Source organism: Sabethes cyaneus, chromosome 1 (assembly GCF_943734655.1).
Source record: "Sabethes cyaneus chromosome 1, idSabCyanKW18_F2, whole genome shotgun sequence".
In the NCBI taxonomy this organism is placed as follows: domain Eukaryota; kingdom Metazoa; phylum Arthropoda; class Insecta; order Diptera; family Culicidae; genus Sabethes; species Sabethes cyaneus.
Genome location: NC_071353.1, coordinates 140,072,077 through 140,089,215, shown reverse-complemented (window position 1 = coordinate 140,089,215; position 17,139 = coordinate 140,072,077). Strand labels below are relative to the sequence as shown.

Sequence of the window (17,139 nt, the reverse complement as noted above, 5' to 3'; positions counted from 1 at the left end):
TAGTCGGATCACGTTCTGCTGAAAGCAGCAATAACCAGTTGAGCTTTTGCTGCTTGACAGCCACCGCCATAATTTAATAAAGCTTTTCGCTTTTCACTCTGGTAAAAGCTAAATCAATTCGCCAGCTCAAGTTGACAATTGAAAGTACATCCGGGAGCAAAAAAGTTTTACTCTCAGATCATTCTGATCGATTTGGCTTATAGCGACCATAATAAAAAATCCCATAGAATAAATAATAAATTTTGAGCAATGTTAGTTCGTTTGCCGCATATGTGCATTAAATTTTATCGTGAATATTGAATACGCTCGAATACGTGAATATTGAATACGAATTGAATACGCTCAAGTCTCGTTTCACAGCCACTATTGAGAGGACGTAAAAAAATCGGCCGTAAAAAAGAGGACGTTAATTCAAAGTTTGGACGTTGAACGAAAGGACGTTAATTCAAATTTTGGACGTAAAAAAGTGGACGTTAATTCGAATTTTGGACGTAAAAAGAAAAGACGTTATTTCGAATTTTCTAAAACTACCTAATGATTTTTGACGACGTTAATTCAAATTTCGGACGTAACCAAGGTGACGTAAAACGAACCCGAACAAAAATTTACATTAAATTTTGTAGTAGAAACAATGCATCTACGACAATTTTTATTGTGAACATTGAAACTTATGGTATGCCTCAAAATCGAATTTTATTAATATTTTTGTTTCTTATTTTATGCTATAGAATTGGCTATATTTCATCATAAATTTACTGCCTTTTTTAATTATATTTTGTTTTTTTCGCCTAAAAAATTACCATAAAAGGACGATAACTTTTACTGTAAGTGAAAATTTTTGTTCGCGAAAAACTAGATTTTTTTATTGTTAAGATACTTAACAACCTGTCATTTTTATGGTAGAATCTCTGAAAACCATGAAAGTTATGGTGAACAACAATAAGTTTGATAATTTGGTTATCTTTTCGGACGATAAATTTTACGGTTTTTACTATATCTTGTATCCTACTGTTACCATATATTTAATCTTCGTGTCATGGTTTTTTTTTCGGGAAATCACGTAAAATGAATGGACGTAAAAAGAGATTCTAGTGTATGATAGATGGTTAAAATTAACGCACCATTAAAAAATACTGGAATATGTGAATATGGTCTCACATAAAAAAATGATTTTGGTGTTGAACGTTACTATTCTACATAATAGCAGCAATAAATCTGTTTGGTCTGGGTGTTACCGGGTTACTAACAGATTTCTCGCGATTTGATAAGCAACGGCGATAAGATCAATTTTGATTGATGCGCTACGACACACTTATGATAAGTTTATAAGAGACGTGGTGCATCCAACTAGTTTTATCGTGGTTATTACCACAATAAGGTTGCTTTATTACCAGTTTTATAATGGCTTTTTACCTACCTACGAGTGTGTTTTGACTCGCATTCTCTTGGTATAGTGTAATCTATACCTATAAAAATGGATTTCTGTCTGTCTGTCTGTCTCTCTGTCCGTATGTTCCTTATAGAATCGAAAACTACTGAACCGATCGGCGTGAAAATTTGCATGTAGGGTTTTCTGCGGCCGGAAAAGGTTCTCATGATGGGGACTAAGAGGGGGGGGCTCTCATACAAATGAAATACACATTTCTGCATAACTCGAAAACTAATCAAGCAAATGGAACCAAAATCGGCATGTGGAGGTTTTTGGAAGCAAGATTTTTTTCTATGGTGAAATAGGACCCTTCCACACTTTAAGAGGGGGGGCTCCGATACAAATGAAATATAAATTTGCTCATAATTCTAGAACTAATCAAGCCAAATGGAACCAACTTTGGCATGTGGATGTTTTGGGAAGGAAATTATTTTTTCTATGGAGCAGTGAGACCTCTCCCCTCTTTATTAGGGGAATTATGACCCTCCCCCCCACTTATAAGAAGGGTCGTTCCCATGCAAATGAAATTTTTAATTTGCACGTCGTGCAAACCAACGGGGTTCAAATTAAAAAGTGTTCAGATTAAAAATGGTCAAACGAACGGGGGTCCACGGTATTAGGACTCTCATACAATTAAAACAGAAATTTTTGCATAACTCAAAAACTTGTAGGACTCGAGAAATTTTAGATTCTTTCATAAAACATTAGTCAATAACAAGACCTCCAAAAACTCAATAGTAACATTAGATGATTCACTGTCACTGCAGGGGGCAGCCCCCCGTAGCGATCCACTATTTCTAGGTTTATTATAACGTGGGATTTATTCATTTACGCTCCTTAGAAGCGTCCATTAGGCAGTTTGAATAAGATTTGGGAGGTCAGAGGTATTTTACAGTGATTTCAATTATATTTCGAACCATATTTGATAGCTTTGCGTCCTTTCAGAGCCGTTTTTTGGCAATTTCGACACAAATTTTAAGGCCATTTCGGAATGTTAGAAGACTTTTTAGTTTAAATTTAAAATACAGGTACATAAAACTTTCTTGTCCGTTGTATAATTTTGTCTGGAATAGCTTACGTTTTCAACACGCGTAATTAATGTCTGGGATTTCAAAAGCTTAAAACAAAATGCTCAAATATGTTCACGAAAATTTATCATTGTGTTCTGTCAGATGCAAAGCACTTTGTTACGTTGGTCACGAGCGCGTCAATACTTAACCGATATTCGATCTTTTACTGCGCTAGGCTGTGTTTCAAGTTTTAATGTTTCACGCCCTGATTTAAAACGAACAACCAAATTTAGATCAAATCTGAGATGGTCGATTACACGGACCACAAACAGTGGCAGACATTTTCAAGTATATGAAACTGTCGTAGTTGACCGGACTTGTTAAAAGCACCGCTTGGAGCTGCACGGTTCGTACCGATTCATGTATGCACCGCACCGGGTGCTTTTGATATATGTTGGGTCGCTACCTGAGAAACACAGAACCAGAACGACGTGCTTAGGCTTCGGCTCGGTACCGTTGAGCACGGTGCCAGCAAACGTTGCGTGATTTCGGTTTTCTTTGTCTTCTATCTTAAGCAGTCATATATTGTGAACGTAACTGAGCTGCTACAAAACTCGGGCTCAACACTCAGGCTTTGTATTCAGGCTCCGTACTCTAGTTCAGTATGGCCCGATAGGCTGGCGCAGTGTCGTTCGTAAACTTAGTAAACGGTGCGATACGGTAACAACTTAATAGTTATGAACCATACAAAGAAAAATGTGTCATATGCGTTTCAGTAGCGAGACGGCAAAATACACTGAATTCAAGAGAGGTATTAGCTATAAATGGAGCAGAACATTTTAGCACAGCACGTAGGGCGGTGCACAGTGGTCCAAAAGGGCAAAAAGCGGAACTTATTTCCTAGTTTCTTTTCCTTTCATTTTCTCATTTATGGTCTTCAGCACTTTTGTTCGTATGAATATCCCCTCTATACGCTAAAACTAAACTGTCAAAAGTTAGTCATCGCTTACTATAATGAAAATAAAAAAAATAACTTTTTTGTGTTAGGAAATATAGACATAGTTTCTTCGGCAATTTTGTAAATAATGTAAAAACAAGCAATTTTGATGAAGAAACAAAATTTCTATCTTTATCGAGTGCTGAACTATAGGTGCTATATTCTTTAAAACTTCTTTAAAAATTGGGTTTTCATACTTAGTTTTTCTTAGTTGCATTTTACATGAATACAATGTTCTAGGCATTTATCGAAGCACTCAAAATACACGTTTTTGTAGAAGACCGCAAGTCTCTTGGACGCTTACTTGCTAAGTTATCGCATATTCAAGGTATAAAATTCCATAGCTTCACGAGCCCACGGGGTAAAATGGGGCAAGCGGATTAATGAAATCAGCACTTCATCTTAAAGCTTAAGTTGAGTACTATAAACTTGTATGGGTTCCGCTTGTCTCCAATCACCCAAATGAGAGTACGGCAAGCATGCGTTTTATCTGTTTCGCGTTTGCTATAGGCTCGATACATGTGCATTCTTTTGTGTTAGTAGATAGACACATGGTTTCTTCGGCAAAGTTATAGAAAATATACAGGCAAACAACTTTGCAAAAGAAATGATATTTCTATCTCTATCGAGTGCAGAGCCATGGAGCATTTTCCTTAGAAATTCTTTAAAAATTAGTTTTTCATACTTAGCTTATGTTGGTTGCATTTTGCAAGAGTATATGGTTCTAGGTGATTATTGAAGGACTCAATACACATGTTTTTGCGGAAGGTTGAAAATCTCTAGGACCTTTCCTTACAATTTTTTTTAGCTGTATTTTTCCTTAACTTCACGACGCAAAAACGATAATTGCTTCGAACATTGTATTCTTGTAAAGTGCAACTAAGAAAAGCTTAATATGAAAACCCAATTTTTAAAGAAGTTTTAAAGAATATGCTCAACACTCGATAAAGATAGAAATTTCATTTCTTCAGCAAAGTTGCTTGTTTTTACATTATTTACAACTTTGCCTAAGAAACTATGTCTATATTTCTTAACAAAAAAGTTATTTTTTTATTTTCATTATAGTAAGCGATTGCTAATTTTTGGCAGCTTTAGATTAAGGGAGATATTTATACGAATAAAAGTGCTGAAGACCATACATGATCAAATAAAAACAAAAGACACTAGGAAAAAATTTCCACTTTCCGCCCTTTTAGACTACTGCGCGGTGCGTGTTTTTACGAGTCTGGACTGGATTCACACACGAGCATATTCAAAAACATGCAGATTTGCGAAAAACATCACGCATGCACAGAAAGATCTAAAATCCCAAAGAGATCTGAACCAATAACAACCGTTATTCTGTTTTGACGCATGTTACTTGTTACATTGCACTATTCGCTCCTCACTACTCACTTTTCATTTTTACTACCAACATCTCACGTCTCGTATTTCATTTATCACTTCCTATCTCTCACTTGTCATTACTCACTTCTCTTTTTCCACATCTCACTTCTTAATTCTCACTTTTCACTTCTCACTTCTCGCTTCTCAATGTTGTGTCTTTTCACATTTCATTACTCATTTCTCATTACTCACTACTCTTTATTCACTTTTCATTACTTACATTTTTTATTCGTATAAACAACCCTAAGAAACCGCCATCTTTAAGCAAAATACTGTAAACACTGAATAGACGATGCCGTCAATAATGCATTTGACTTTTACGTCCCCGACTTCAAATATTGGGTTATTTGCAGACGGTGGATGGTGGACGATGGACGATGGACGATGGACGATGGACGATGGACGATGGACGATGGACGATGGACGATGGACGATGGACGATGGACGATGGACGATGGACGATGGACGATGGACGATGGACGATGGACGATGGACGATGGACGATGGACGATGGACGATGGGCGATGGACGATGGACGATGGACGATGGACGATGGACGATGGACGATGGACGATGGACGATGGACGATGGACGATGGACGATGGACGATGGACGATGGACGATGGACGATGGACGATGGACGATGGACGATGGACGATGGACGATGGACGATGGACGATGGACGATGGACGATGGACGATGGACGATGGACGATGGACGATGGACGATGGACGATGGACGATGGACGATGGACGATGGACGATGGACGATGGACGATGGACGATGGACGATGGACGATGGACGATGGACGATGGACGATGGGCGATGGACGATGGACGATGGACGATGGACGATGGACGATGGACGATGGACGATGGACGATGGACGATGGACGATGGACGATGGACGATGGACGATGGACGATGGACGATGGACGATGGACGATGGACGATGGACGATGGACGATGGACGATGGACGATGGACGATGGACGATGGACGATGGACGATGGACGATGGACGATGGACGATGGACGATGGACGATGGACGATGGACGATGGACGATGGACGATGGACGATGGACGATGGACGATGGGCGATGGACGATGGACGATGGACGATGGACGATGGACGATGGACGATGGACGATGGACGATGGACGATGGACGATGGACGATGGACGATGGACGATGGACGATGGACGATGGACGATGGACGATGGACGATGGACGATGGACGATGGACGATGGACGATGGACGATGGACGATGGACGATGGACGATGGACGATGGACGATGGACGATGGACGATGGACGATGGACGATGGACGATGGGCGATGGACGATGGACGATGGACGATGGACGATGGACGATGGACGATGGACGATGGACGATGGACGATGGACGATGGACGATGGACGATGGACGATGGACGATGGACGATGGACGATGGACGATGGACGATGGACGATGGACGATGGACGATGGACGATGGACGATGGACGATGGACGATGGACGATGGACGATGGACGATGGACGATGGGCGATGGACGATGGACGATGGACGATGGACGATGGACGATGGACGATGGACGATGGACGATGGACGATGGACGATGGACGATGGACGATGGACGATGGACGATGGACGATGGACGATGGACGATGGACGATGGACGATGGACGATGGACGATGGACGATGGACGATGGGCGATGGACGATGGACGATGGACGATGGACGATGGACGATGGACGATGGACGATGGACGATGGACGATGGACGATGGACGATGGACGATGGACGATGGACGATGGACGATGGACGATGGACGATGGACGATGGACGATGGACGATGGACGATGGACGATGGACGATGGACGATGGGCGATGGACGATGGACGATGGACGATGGACGATGGACGATGGACGATGGACGATGGACGATGGACGATGGACGATGGACGATGGACGATGGACGATGGACGATGGACGATGGACGATGGACGATGGACGATGGACGATGGACGATGGACGATGGACGATGGGCGATGGACGATGGACGATGGACGATGGACGATGGACGATGGACGATGGACGATGGACGATGGACGATGGCCGATGGCCGATGGACGATGGATGGTGGATGGTGGACGATGGACGATGGTCGATGGACGATGGACGATTGACGATGGAGGACCAGGGACGATGAAGGTCCATGGACCATAGACGATGGACGGTGAACGGTGGACGGAATGTTGAACGTATACAAAATGAAGCATCTTTTTTCCAACCATATTTCATTACTATTTCTAGTCCAAATAATCTGTTATTCTGTTACGAACACTTCGGGAGAACTGTAATTAGTAAAATGGGAAATAGATCAGGACTCATCAATTTGCAAATAATTCGTGCTCGTGTCTCAGAACGTGAGTCAAACTAAAATGTATGAGTGCTTACTCGTGAAGTGATTGAGATCGGATTACGAAAGCATGTAACTGCTTTCAGTTAAACGATAAATTTTAACTAATAAATAAGACCTTCAAGAATGATCATCAATTCTAAATCATGAATAAAAATAATTACAAACTCGATTCTTATTGTGCAAGGTCAGATTGTTTCCACAGGGAAAAGTTTCACCCACCTTCATTATAATCCAGCACAAAAACCAAATTAAGTTTGTGCAGCAACTGAAAGCCCAAACCAAAGTTCACCGAATCAGGTTGTTCAGTTGAAAAAGTTGCTTCAGTTCGTTAGTTGTTCTCCGATTTCGTTTCGGCTTTTGAAAGCCTGAAAGGATAATTTCATGCTAATTTCACCGGGCGGCAGTGATTCAATTGGGCAAATTAAGAGCCAACTCTGTGCTCCACCGGCTTCTTATTAAATTGAAGTTTTTTTTCGACCCTTTTGATGCTCGCTCCGCGAGTTTGTTCATAAAATGTTATTCCTTCGTTTTGTAAAGTTTATGCCGAGCCATGCCAGGTTGGTAACAGAAGGGGGAGAAAACTTTTATTTTCCTACTCCTCCGGCAAAGCTTAATATTTACTTCTAATCAACGAGTCTCACTGTACCTTCTAGGTACCTCGGCATCGGGCGAACAAACGAAGTCCAATTTTCCACTCACTGAACCATGGACGGAAGTACTTAATTTCCACCTCCTCCTCGGAGGAATGCGTCTACAGTGAAACTTTGTTCATGCATCCCAAACTCGGTCAGCACTTATTGTTTTTGTGAAAAATTGCTTTCTGAACTGTTTCAATGTCTGCATAAATAGTGGTGAATATAGAAAACTTTCTACTGCAGAACCACCACTTTGGCATTTCCAATTTAAAGTGGCTAAGGTTACAAAATAATAACCTTGTATACCAACAATCAACATTGTGATTCACGCTTGTCGACAGGAGAAAACTTTGAAACTGTGTAATTTTGGTTATTCTTTTACGCTTCAACAAAGTACAGGAAGTTACTTGCTCTCATAATGAAATCAACCATAGAACAGGTAAAACAACTGAAACAATATATTATCCAGATTTTGCTGTCACACAACGTGATAACCAACCCCACCGGGTACTATCCATTTCAATCTATCAATAATAGATTTATGTAATTTTGGCAAACCATTTCCACCGCTAGATATCCGATAAAGCACATTTCAGTCGAGTTACCTCGCCTAGCCAGAGTATAAATTCTCCATCCTAGACGAGGATCTTCGGGGCAATAATACATGAGATGAACGATACGGTGCGACGGTGGTTTCACGGCTCGGGTGAGCCAGTCGATAAATTCCAAGGTACAGTTCCCGCTGCCGCCGCCTGTCGCTCGTCATCAGCACACACACACACACACAGGCCACAAATAGAACAGAGCTCCGAAAAGAATCGCATTAATTTACCCTCAGGTGTTGCAGGTTCGCAGAAATAAATTTAAAGCCGCAAAATTAATGAACTGTTCGTCTGGAACGAGATTAATCGAGCTCGAACATGTCGGTGTGATGCGGCCATCTTTGCCATTTTTTTCTGTTCACCTTTTTGGGGTTGTGGAACACCCAAATTCTACGTTGCAATCCGTAACATAGAATGTGCGCTGGTGAAAATAAACAAATAAACTAAACGACATCGTCTACTCTATACTTTGGAACGAAGTTTCAAAGGTCGATGGTAAAAAATTAATGCTTTCAATGTATCAAATAGCATAGCAGCAAGGTTTTCTTATTGTTGACCTCCGCCCGAGTGGAAGCTGAGAAAGTGAATGACAAAGGCATTACTTTTCCGTCGCATCGAGTCGTAGATCTACGTAAAACGTATACCTAAGCCGGTGGAAGTCGGTGAAAAATGAAGTCCAAATGGCGTGAGCTTAATCACGAACCTATTTTTCGTCGTATCTTTCTGTCTGGTCTGTCCGTTCTGTCGGTCCGTCTGTCTGTTTGTTAGATCTAGTAGACGCAGGATTATGTTGTCGTCATGCTTCCATTAAAGCCAGCTCCCGTGACAGCAGGTCATCGCATCGCATCGCATCCATCCAAGGATGGGGGGGGGGGAAATTCGAGCACGTTTTGTTAAACTAAGAAGGGGTGGTCTCTGGGTTGGAAAGGGATTTCCAACTGGAATATGATAGCCCTCGGCACAGCAGCATCCAATTAGGGTCGTTTGTTTGGCTACCGAATCGAGAGGGAAATAAATTTCCCACCGACCGTGCGACCAAGCGTGCCCATACATAATGATCCGTCAGCGAGCGGCCGGCGCGTTTGCGTACGGATTATTAACACAACATTTGCACCGTTTTATTATGCAAATCTGCTGCCACTGGCGTCAGCAATTTTTTTTTCTGCTATTGTCAGCAACGCTCAGTTCCCAAATATAACATTGGAATAGAAATTATTAATATGCTGGATAAATATTTAAACAGCTGCAGTTGATTAGCCAACGGTGAATCAATTATTTACATTCATTATTGAATTTGTGACATTGTGGATAAACAGAGAGCGAGGGGGTTTTTGCTTCGAGCTGTAAATAAATGGCAACGCGAAAACAATTTAATCAAATTTATTTGCATTATTTATTCACTTCAATTGAATTTAAAGGTTTTTCTAACCTTCTTTTTCTAACCTTCCACACAATTATGCCCTAGAAAAGATACTATTGAAGAAGAGAAACCATGCTGTGGATGAAGTGGAAAAATCTGAAAAATACATCAATGAAAGGGACATTGGGATTAAGTAAAACAGACAATTTCAAACACGATAAAGCAAACGCCTGAAAAATAAACCCAATTCCATATCATATCAGCAATTCCGTAGAAAAAGAAACTACCGAAATTTGAATTTGCTCCGCTGTTGCTCAAGTTTCGGGTAATTGTACTTATTGTACAATTGTACAATTGAACTATTTTTAATGTGGCCATTGCAAAATATTGTCAAAGTCGCGCCATATTGCAAAGGTTGGCCTTGGCCAACCGCTGAAAACCGAATAATTATGTATTGAAATACAACGACCCAGGTTTTTATCGTTTTAATTTTGCTTTATTTTGACACATTTCATGTGATACATATTCTGTAGTGTGACTATTGCGCTTTTGCGTTAAAAATTATGGGTACCCTACCATGACTACGCAAGTGGCTTGACCTTTACAGTAAAAGCTTTTAAAGAAATTCATTGTAGATGAAGTATGTAGTTCGGTACGGTACGACCATAGATGATTTAAATGATTCGGTACGATCATTCTTGATGAAGTACCTATATGGTTCGGTAGGACCATAGATGATCCAGCAAACATTTTCATATGCATGTCAGAGTAACAAATGAGTTATATGTACCTATATACAGGGGAACTTCGATTTGAAAATCAAAATGTACGTTATATCGAATTGTACGTTATATCGCAGCATACAAAAGGAATTCAAAAATATAGTTCATATTACTTTATTTTGTTACTGCTTGATTACGTTTAATAAATAATGATGGTATAATCCATCTAGAAGGGTGTAGCAACCTTTATCGTGTTTTTTACTGTATACAATCCTGTATACTTACTCTTTTCCAAAGACATCAGCTTTGAAAAATTACACATTTTTTACGTAATAGCTAATGGTAGCGTTTTTGCAACTCGGCAGCACTGTGCTGTGAAATGCCCGGATTGGAACTCAGGAACCTTTACCGATGCGCTAGATGACTGTTGTGAATCTGTAAGATTGACAGGGGATTTGAATTATTGTAAATGAAACTTTAAATATACTTTCTAAAGAGATTTGCAACACTTGAAAATATGTACGTTGTTTCGAGGTAAATTGTACCTTATATCGAGTGACGTATCGAGGGTACGTTATATCGAAGTTACCCTGTATACCCTGAAAAAGCATACCTGATGCACAAAACTAGCACATGCGTCCTACTTTGTAGCTTAAATGCCATTTTCACATATTTTTTCACACGCATAAATTTGGGACCCACCAATTATATCAGTTCCTGTGAGTTCTGGTTCTACCAATGTGTCTGATAATTAAAGTACGTCATAAACTATGTATATTACAGAAAAAAATATACTACAAAAATTAAATATTGCGGAGGAAATGATAGGGTCCCAAACTTATGCGTGTGAAAAAATCTGTGAAAATGGCATCTATGCTTTGAAGGCCATATACGTACTAAAAATACACTTTAACAATACTATTTTTTAAGTCTTTGTATGCGACCAGATCCGACTCAAAGTGATTAGTTTCATAATGCTATACAATTCTGTACTGGAAGTCGTAGGTCAATCACTTGCTATCGTCAAATACGACAGAATGTAAATTTGTGTGCATTTTATTAGGCTTTATTTACGATCCTGAATTTATTGAAAGTCAATAACGACAATTTTCGTACAATGATATACGAGTTGGTGTTTGCTGGGGAATTAAATGATTCGGAACGATTATTGTTGAATGAAGTATATAGTTCGGTACGACCATAGATGAATTAAATGGTTCGGTACGATCATTGTTGAATTTCCGAAAATCGGCAAAAAAAAATTTCATTCGATTTTGTCTTTCTTTTCGTATTCTATGCAAAAAGGAAAATAATAACGGATATATCAAAAGCAAGAATAGATTTAGTTTTCACGTTTAAAGTTTAAGAAAAAACGCTAAAAGCGCAGTTTTTTTTCTCGATTAAAAAAAATTCTGTTTTTTGCACCTACCCCCCCTCCCATCAGTTGACCAACACCGGAAGGACTTTTCTAAACATTTGTAATGGCCTTATTGGTGTAAATGAAATGTCGCTTAATTTTTGCCTCATATGAAGGTTGGTTAATGAAAAGTGCTTATTAGTTTTACTGAATTATAAAGCAAATTCGATGTGTATTGTTTTCCAAAATACTACAGTTCTTTCTTACACGGATGAACTCCGCTTCATTCCGCAAAGACGTGTGATCATTTTTCATCGCAAAGGTATTGTTTTTGACCGTATTTTAACGGGAAATTAGCAGTCATTAACTTTTCGTTGGAGAGCCCAATTTCGGAAGAAGTTTTTGGGCCCATAAGCGGAGCTCTGTTTGTTAAAATGTAAATACTGCATTCTTCTTGTCAATCTGAACACAGCGAATATATTTTCATAAACAAAATTTTTGTTTCAAACATAAAAACTGCTTTTGGAATTTGAAAAATCGATTCAAAATCATCCTTGAAATTCGTTCTACGATACTCCGTTAGTTCCCGGTACGTACCGCCAGCAAGGAACTATTTTCTAGAGGGCATTCACGCGCCCACTTGCCATTAGCACAATAATCACTATTCTAGTATCCAAAAAATACAAAATATATCTTCAAATATACCTTAACCAATAACCAATAACCAAAATACCTTAACACTTAATTATAATTCTAGCATCTGAAAAAAATTTACGAAAATATATTATTTTTCGGTCTTCCAGAGTAGGGTCCCCCCTTAAGGCAGAGCAGGACTTAAAAATCTCGTCCGATTTTTGCAACTGGCGAGTCGCTTTTGAGGTCATCGTTGTTCGGTGACTCTCGAAAGTCCATTTCGGTTCGAGAATCACACCTAGGGCATTGACAAGCTCATCCCTTTTCAGTACCTGGTCGTCAATTTTGTAGTCGGAAACTATAGGCGATTTGATTTGGTGGAACGCCATAATCTCGAATTTAGAGACGCTAATAGTCAAGTTATTCTCTTTGCACCAATTTACAAATGTAGGTATCCAAGAGAAGTTGAACGCGATAACAATCGTCGATGCAACCAATCGTCAAATAGATTTTAAAATCGTCAGCACAAACCAGTCTGCAGCCTCTTAAGTGCATAAAAGTGGTCCCAAGTCACTGCTTTGTGGCACACCAGATTGATTCGTGAACGGGGATGATACCTTCGAGGCAGACCTGAATCAGGTCTGCATAAATTACATCAACTAGCGCTTTATGTTCAATATCCTGAGTGCAGTTTGATGTAAAATCGAGAAGATTCATTTTCGCAGAACGATCAGAGATAAATTTGTGCTAATCGGAGGATAACGTCGTGTGCTAGTTAACAACGGCAATCATCTACCGATCGTCTAGATTCCGACGGTGATCAAAGACCAGACTGCTGAGCACGGTCAGTCGTCTGCAGTTGGTTAAACGAGTTAGACTTGGGTGATTCTTCGCGGCTGTAATTTAGGCTTTTCATAATAACAAATCAGAAATGTTGATCCTTTTGACGTAGGACTACGTCTTACGGCAAGTTTTGAGATAGGGAGGCATTCCAAAAAATCGAAAAATGCGAGCGTCACGAAAAATGATAGGTTTGAGTGCTAATACCTCAGCGGTTTTCCGATCGATTTTCAATATTCTTATACCAATCGATCGGAAAATCGATCGGTTAGAAATGACGTCATCAAAGTAGAAACGCATTTTCACTCTTCGGCTTATATTTCAGTCAATTTTCAATAGATTTCCAAGATATTTATACCAATTGATCGGAAAATCGATTTGGAAAATGTTGAATATATAGAAAACTTTTGATTTTCAATGCGCGTCATTGAAAAATTGAAAATAATTCTAACTCGGTCGTACTAGAAATTGTCGCTTTGTGATTGGTTGGAATAATTTCCAATTATTATCGAACAAGTCTTGGTACAATTCAGGATGCACCGAGAAAGTTAATGGAAAGTTCCATTTAATTGTACTATAACAAAGTTACAAGAGAATTAAATGGAATCCTAGCTTTTCTCGTTGATTGCTAATTGGCTTGAAAATTCCTTATTGAGTTGGTGGGACAAACGGCAACACGAGCGCTGATTCGGTGACGCAGTCGTGCATAACTGCAGTTCCCGGTCGGTCGTATTCATCAGCTGCTGAGGAAAGGAAAGTATACTGAGCGTGTGTTGGAGCTGGAGCACTCGTTTCGCTGCCGTGATGGAATATCTGGCTGCTGAAGTTCTGGAATTGGCAGGAAATATGCTGCTCGCGACAACAAAACGACCAGAATCATTCCACGTCACTTGCGACTGGCCACTTGAAGTGGGATTTCATGGTGACTCAGGACCATACACGAACGGCTTCGTCGATCGCATAGCTGCTGAGGCCTTCCAGCTGGTCCGTTGCAACAAGCCGTGCCTGGTTTGCGGTTATCGGTATTCCAATTTACCGAACAGAGAATTACGTTAAGTGCGTTAGTGCAGGTTTATTGCAAGCTGGAGTGATAATCAAACAATCGGTCCTTTTAAGGGCCACACAACGATTAAAGAGTTTATTATATTTTCTTGCCCAGTTAATACCATAATAACACAAGCAACGAGGGAAAAGTTGAATTATTCGCCATTGCGGACGACCAACAAATGACGGAAATAAGTTTTCTGGTCACGGGCGACATTCTCTACGACTTCCAAAACGTCTGCAGGTTGTAAATGCTTTATTATCAGTGTTCTTTTGTAAGCCACAGAAAAGTTGCGCAAAATTTTCAACTTTTTGAAAACTCGCGCGTGCCATTGCCATCTACCGATTACCAGAGGAAAAGCACTATTCAACGTAGAAACAGATCATAAAAATTTATTTACTGTTTGGTTTAGTATGACTTGATTTCGTTTTAATAAAATATATTCAATCAATCCATGGATATAACTCCAAAAGCGGTTGAGGATTGAATGTATAAAATGTTACTACTTTGATAAACGTTACGTATGTAGCTTGTATACATGAAGAATCGTATTATTACATACATGGATACATCCTACGTCACCTATGCGGTCGTGTCTTGTGCACAAACCCTCTGCTTTTATTATTAAGATATAATTTTTTAAAGAAATATAGTTCCGATAATGCAATGGAGACGTATAGTGTTCCGTCATCATTATTTTCAAAACTGTGGGCTACTCAATATGAAGGCAGTTTTATCAAAAGTCGTTGCATAACCTTTTGAACAGTTTTACATAACAAATGCAAGTTGATACTTAAAATTCGTGATGGGTTTAGTTGTTGACGTACATTATTGCTACCAATAAATTCAAGATAAATTGGCACAGCCGATTGATTAACTCAGATTACTTTTGTGTTAAACGGTTACGCAACATTATGGATCGAACCTCATTCACTAGAATCTCATTCTAGATTGAAATTGTCTTCCAGCGATACAATGTATAACAATGCAAAGGTGTTGCTTCTGCGTACAGCAAACTGAGCCGGTCTTTTTTCAACTTGATGCATTGCGTAAACACATATCAGCACACCTTAACGACCATTTGGTGCCATCCTTCGGCCAGACCACGCTGGAAAATCGTTCGTCACGTACCGCTCATAAATCTTACCAAATTTATACGTATAGCCTTACAATTAATGGAAACATGATTGAAATAAGAATGCTGAACCGGGTGCCGAAACTGATATTCACGGGCTGTACTGTAGGTGATGAATTAGCGTAGCGTCCTGTGAGAAATTACGCTGTCAACAGCAGATGGGGGGATCCGAACAAATGATCATATTAAATTGGGTAGGTGTACCAGACAAATGAACCAGTTACGGTGCTATATTTCATTTAAACAATGCCTCCAATTATGGCCATATTGAATGTAAATTCCAAATGCCAAAATTGGTAGCCATTTGTTTGGCACCCCTGCTATTGTGGATACAGGGATCAGTGATCCGCTTCGTTAAAGTATTGACATAACTCAACATAATTAAATGTCTGTCATAATTTATTAACTCGTGAACATTTCCAAAGCCTCTGAATCCTCTTCTCAGGCAGATCAATGATACGATTTAACGTGTATAGCAAATAAATTAAAAATCTTTTACCATGACAGCAAAAATCCCATTTGCCGTTACAAATTTCATACGACCCGAATAATGTCGGATACCAAAAAAAATTGTTACCAAAAATGCTCTGCTTTCAAATTGATACAATAACTATTTCAAACAACCAGAACTCTATTATTCGAGCTTAGCTCTGTAAAATCCAACAAAACAAAGGCCAAAGGTACAGTACACCAATGGTCACAGAACCGAATCCGCCGGCCCACCAAATAATATCCATTACTCTTCCTCGTCGCTGGCTGCAGTCAACATCGGTTACGTGCCCTCGTAATTGATACAACTGCACACCACTGCACCGATCGAAGCATCGACCGACCGACCGACCATCCGACCGATTCTCTATGGATTCTCATCCCCGTATTGTCCATTGTTCTCTTTCGTTTCTTCCACAGACAAGCATGCCCCGCGGCCACCGCGACGTGCGTACGGTCGCCTGAGCGTCGAATCTGATGACGCTCAATCGTTACGGCGTGACACCGAGCTTAACGACAATCTGATTGATGTGGATGGCGAGCTTAGCGTAAGCAACAGCATCAACAACAACAACAACAACAACAACGTTCTGGTGAAGAATCAAAACAAAGCGACACCTGGTGGCGTTGGCGGTGGAAACGGAAAGGCTGACGGCGGTGGTTCGCGCTACGGTAGCAATGCCGGAGCGGCCACCACAACGACGATGGCGACGGGCAAGATTAATGGCTGCTCGTCGCATCTGTTCGCATCGCCGGACGGTCGCTACGGTCCCGCTACCGATGACGACGATGTAAACCGGAACCAATCCAACTGCTACGAAACCGACTCGGACCTGGAGCTGGATGCAACCATCAAGGAGCAGCGGCTCGAGGAGCAGGCCATTTCGAGACTGCAGGCGATGGCGCTGTCCGATGACGACGAGTACGGTGAGTATCATCAACCTCAATGTATCTCTCTCTGGGTGTGTATGTGTGTGTGCGTGTATGTGTGAACCTTTTGACCAACACGGTAAATCATTTATGTTTGAAACCCACACCGGGCCTGCGGGGGTTGTTGGTTGGCACGACATGCGGG

The 17,139-nt window shown here is 40.4% G+C and overlaps 1 protein-coding gene across 1 annotated transcript in view; it reads left to right on the top strand.

Annotated features, from left to right (window-relative positions):
- LOC128745240 (uncharacterized) overlaps positions 1–17,139 on the top strand; it is a 140,165-nt gene that overhangs the window by 42,269 nt on the left and 80,757 nt on the right. The window contains exon 2 of the mRNA XM_053842270.1: positions 16,485–16,991. Within this exon, the coding sequence (XP_053698245.1) occupies positions 16,485–16,991 (507 nt within the window). The remainder of the gene's footprint in view (positions 1–16,484; positions 16,992–17,139) is intronic.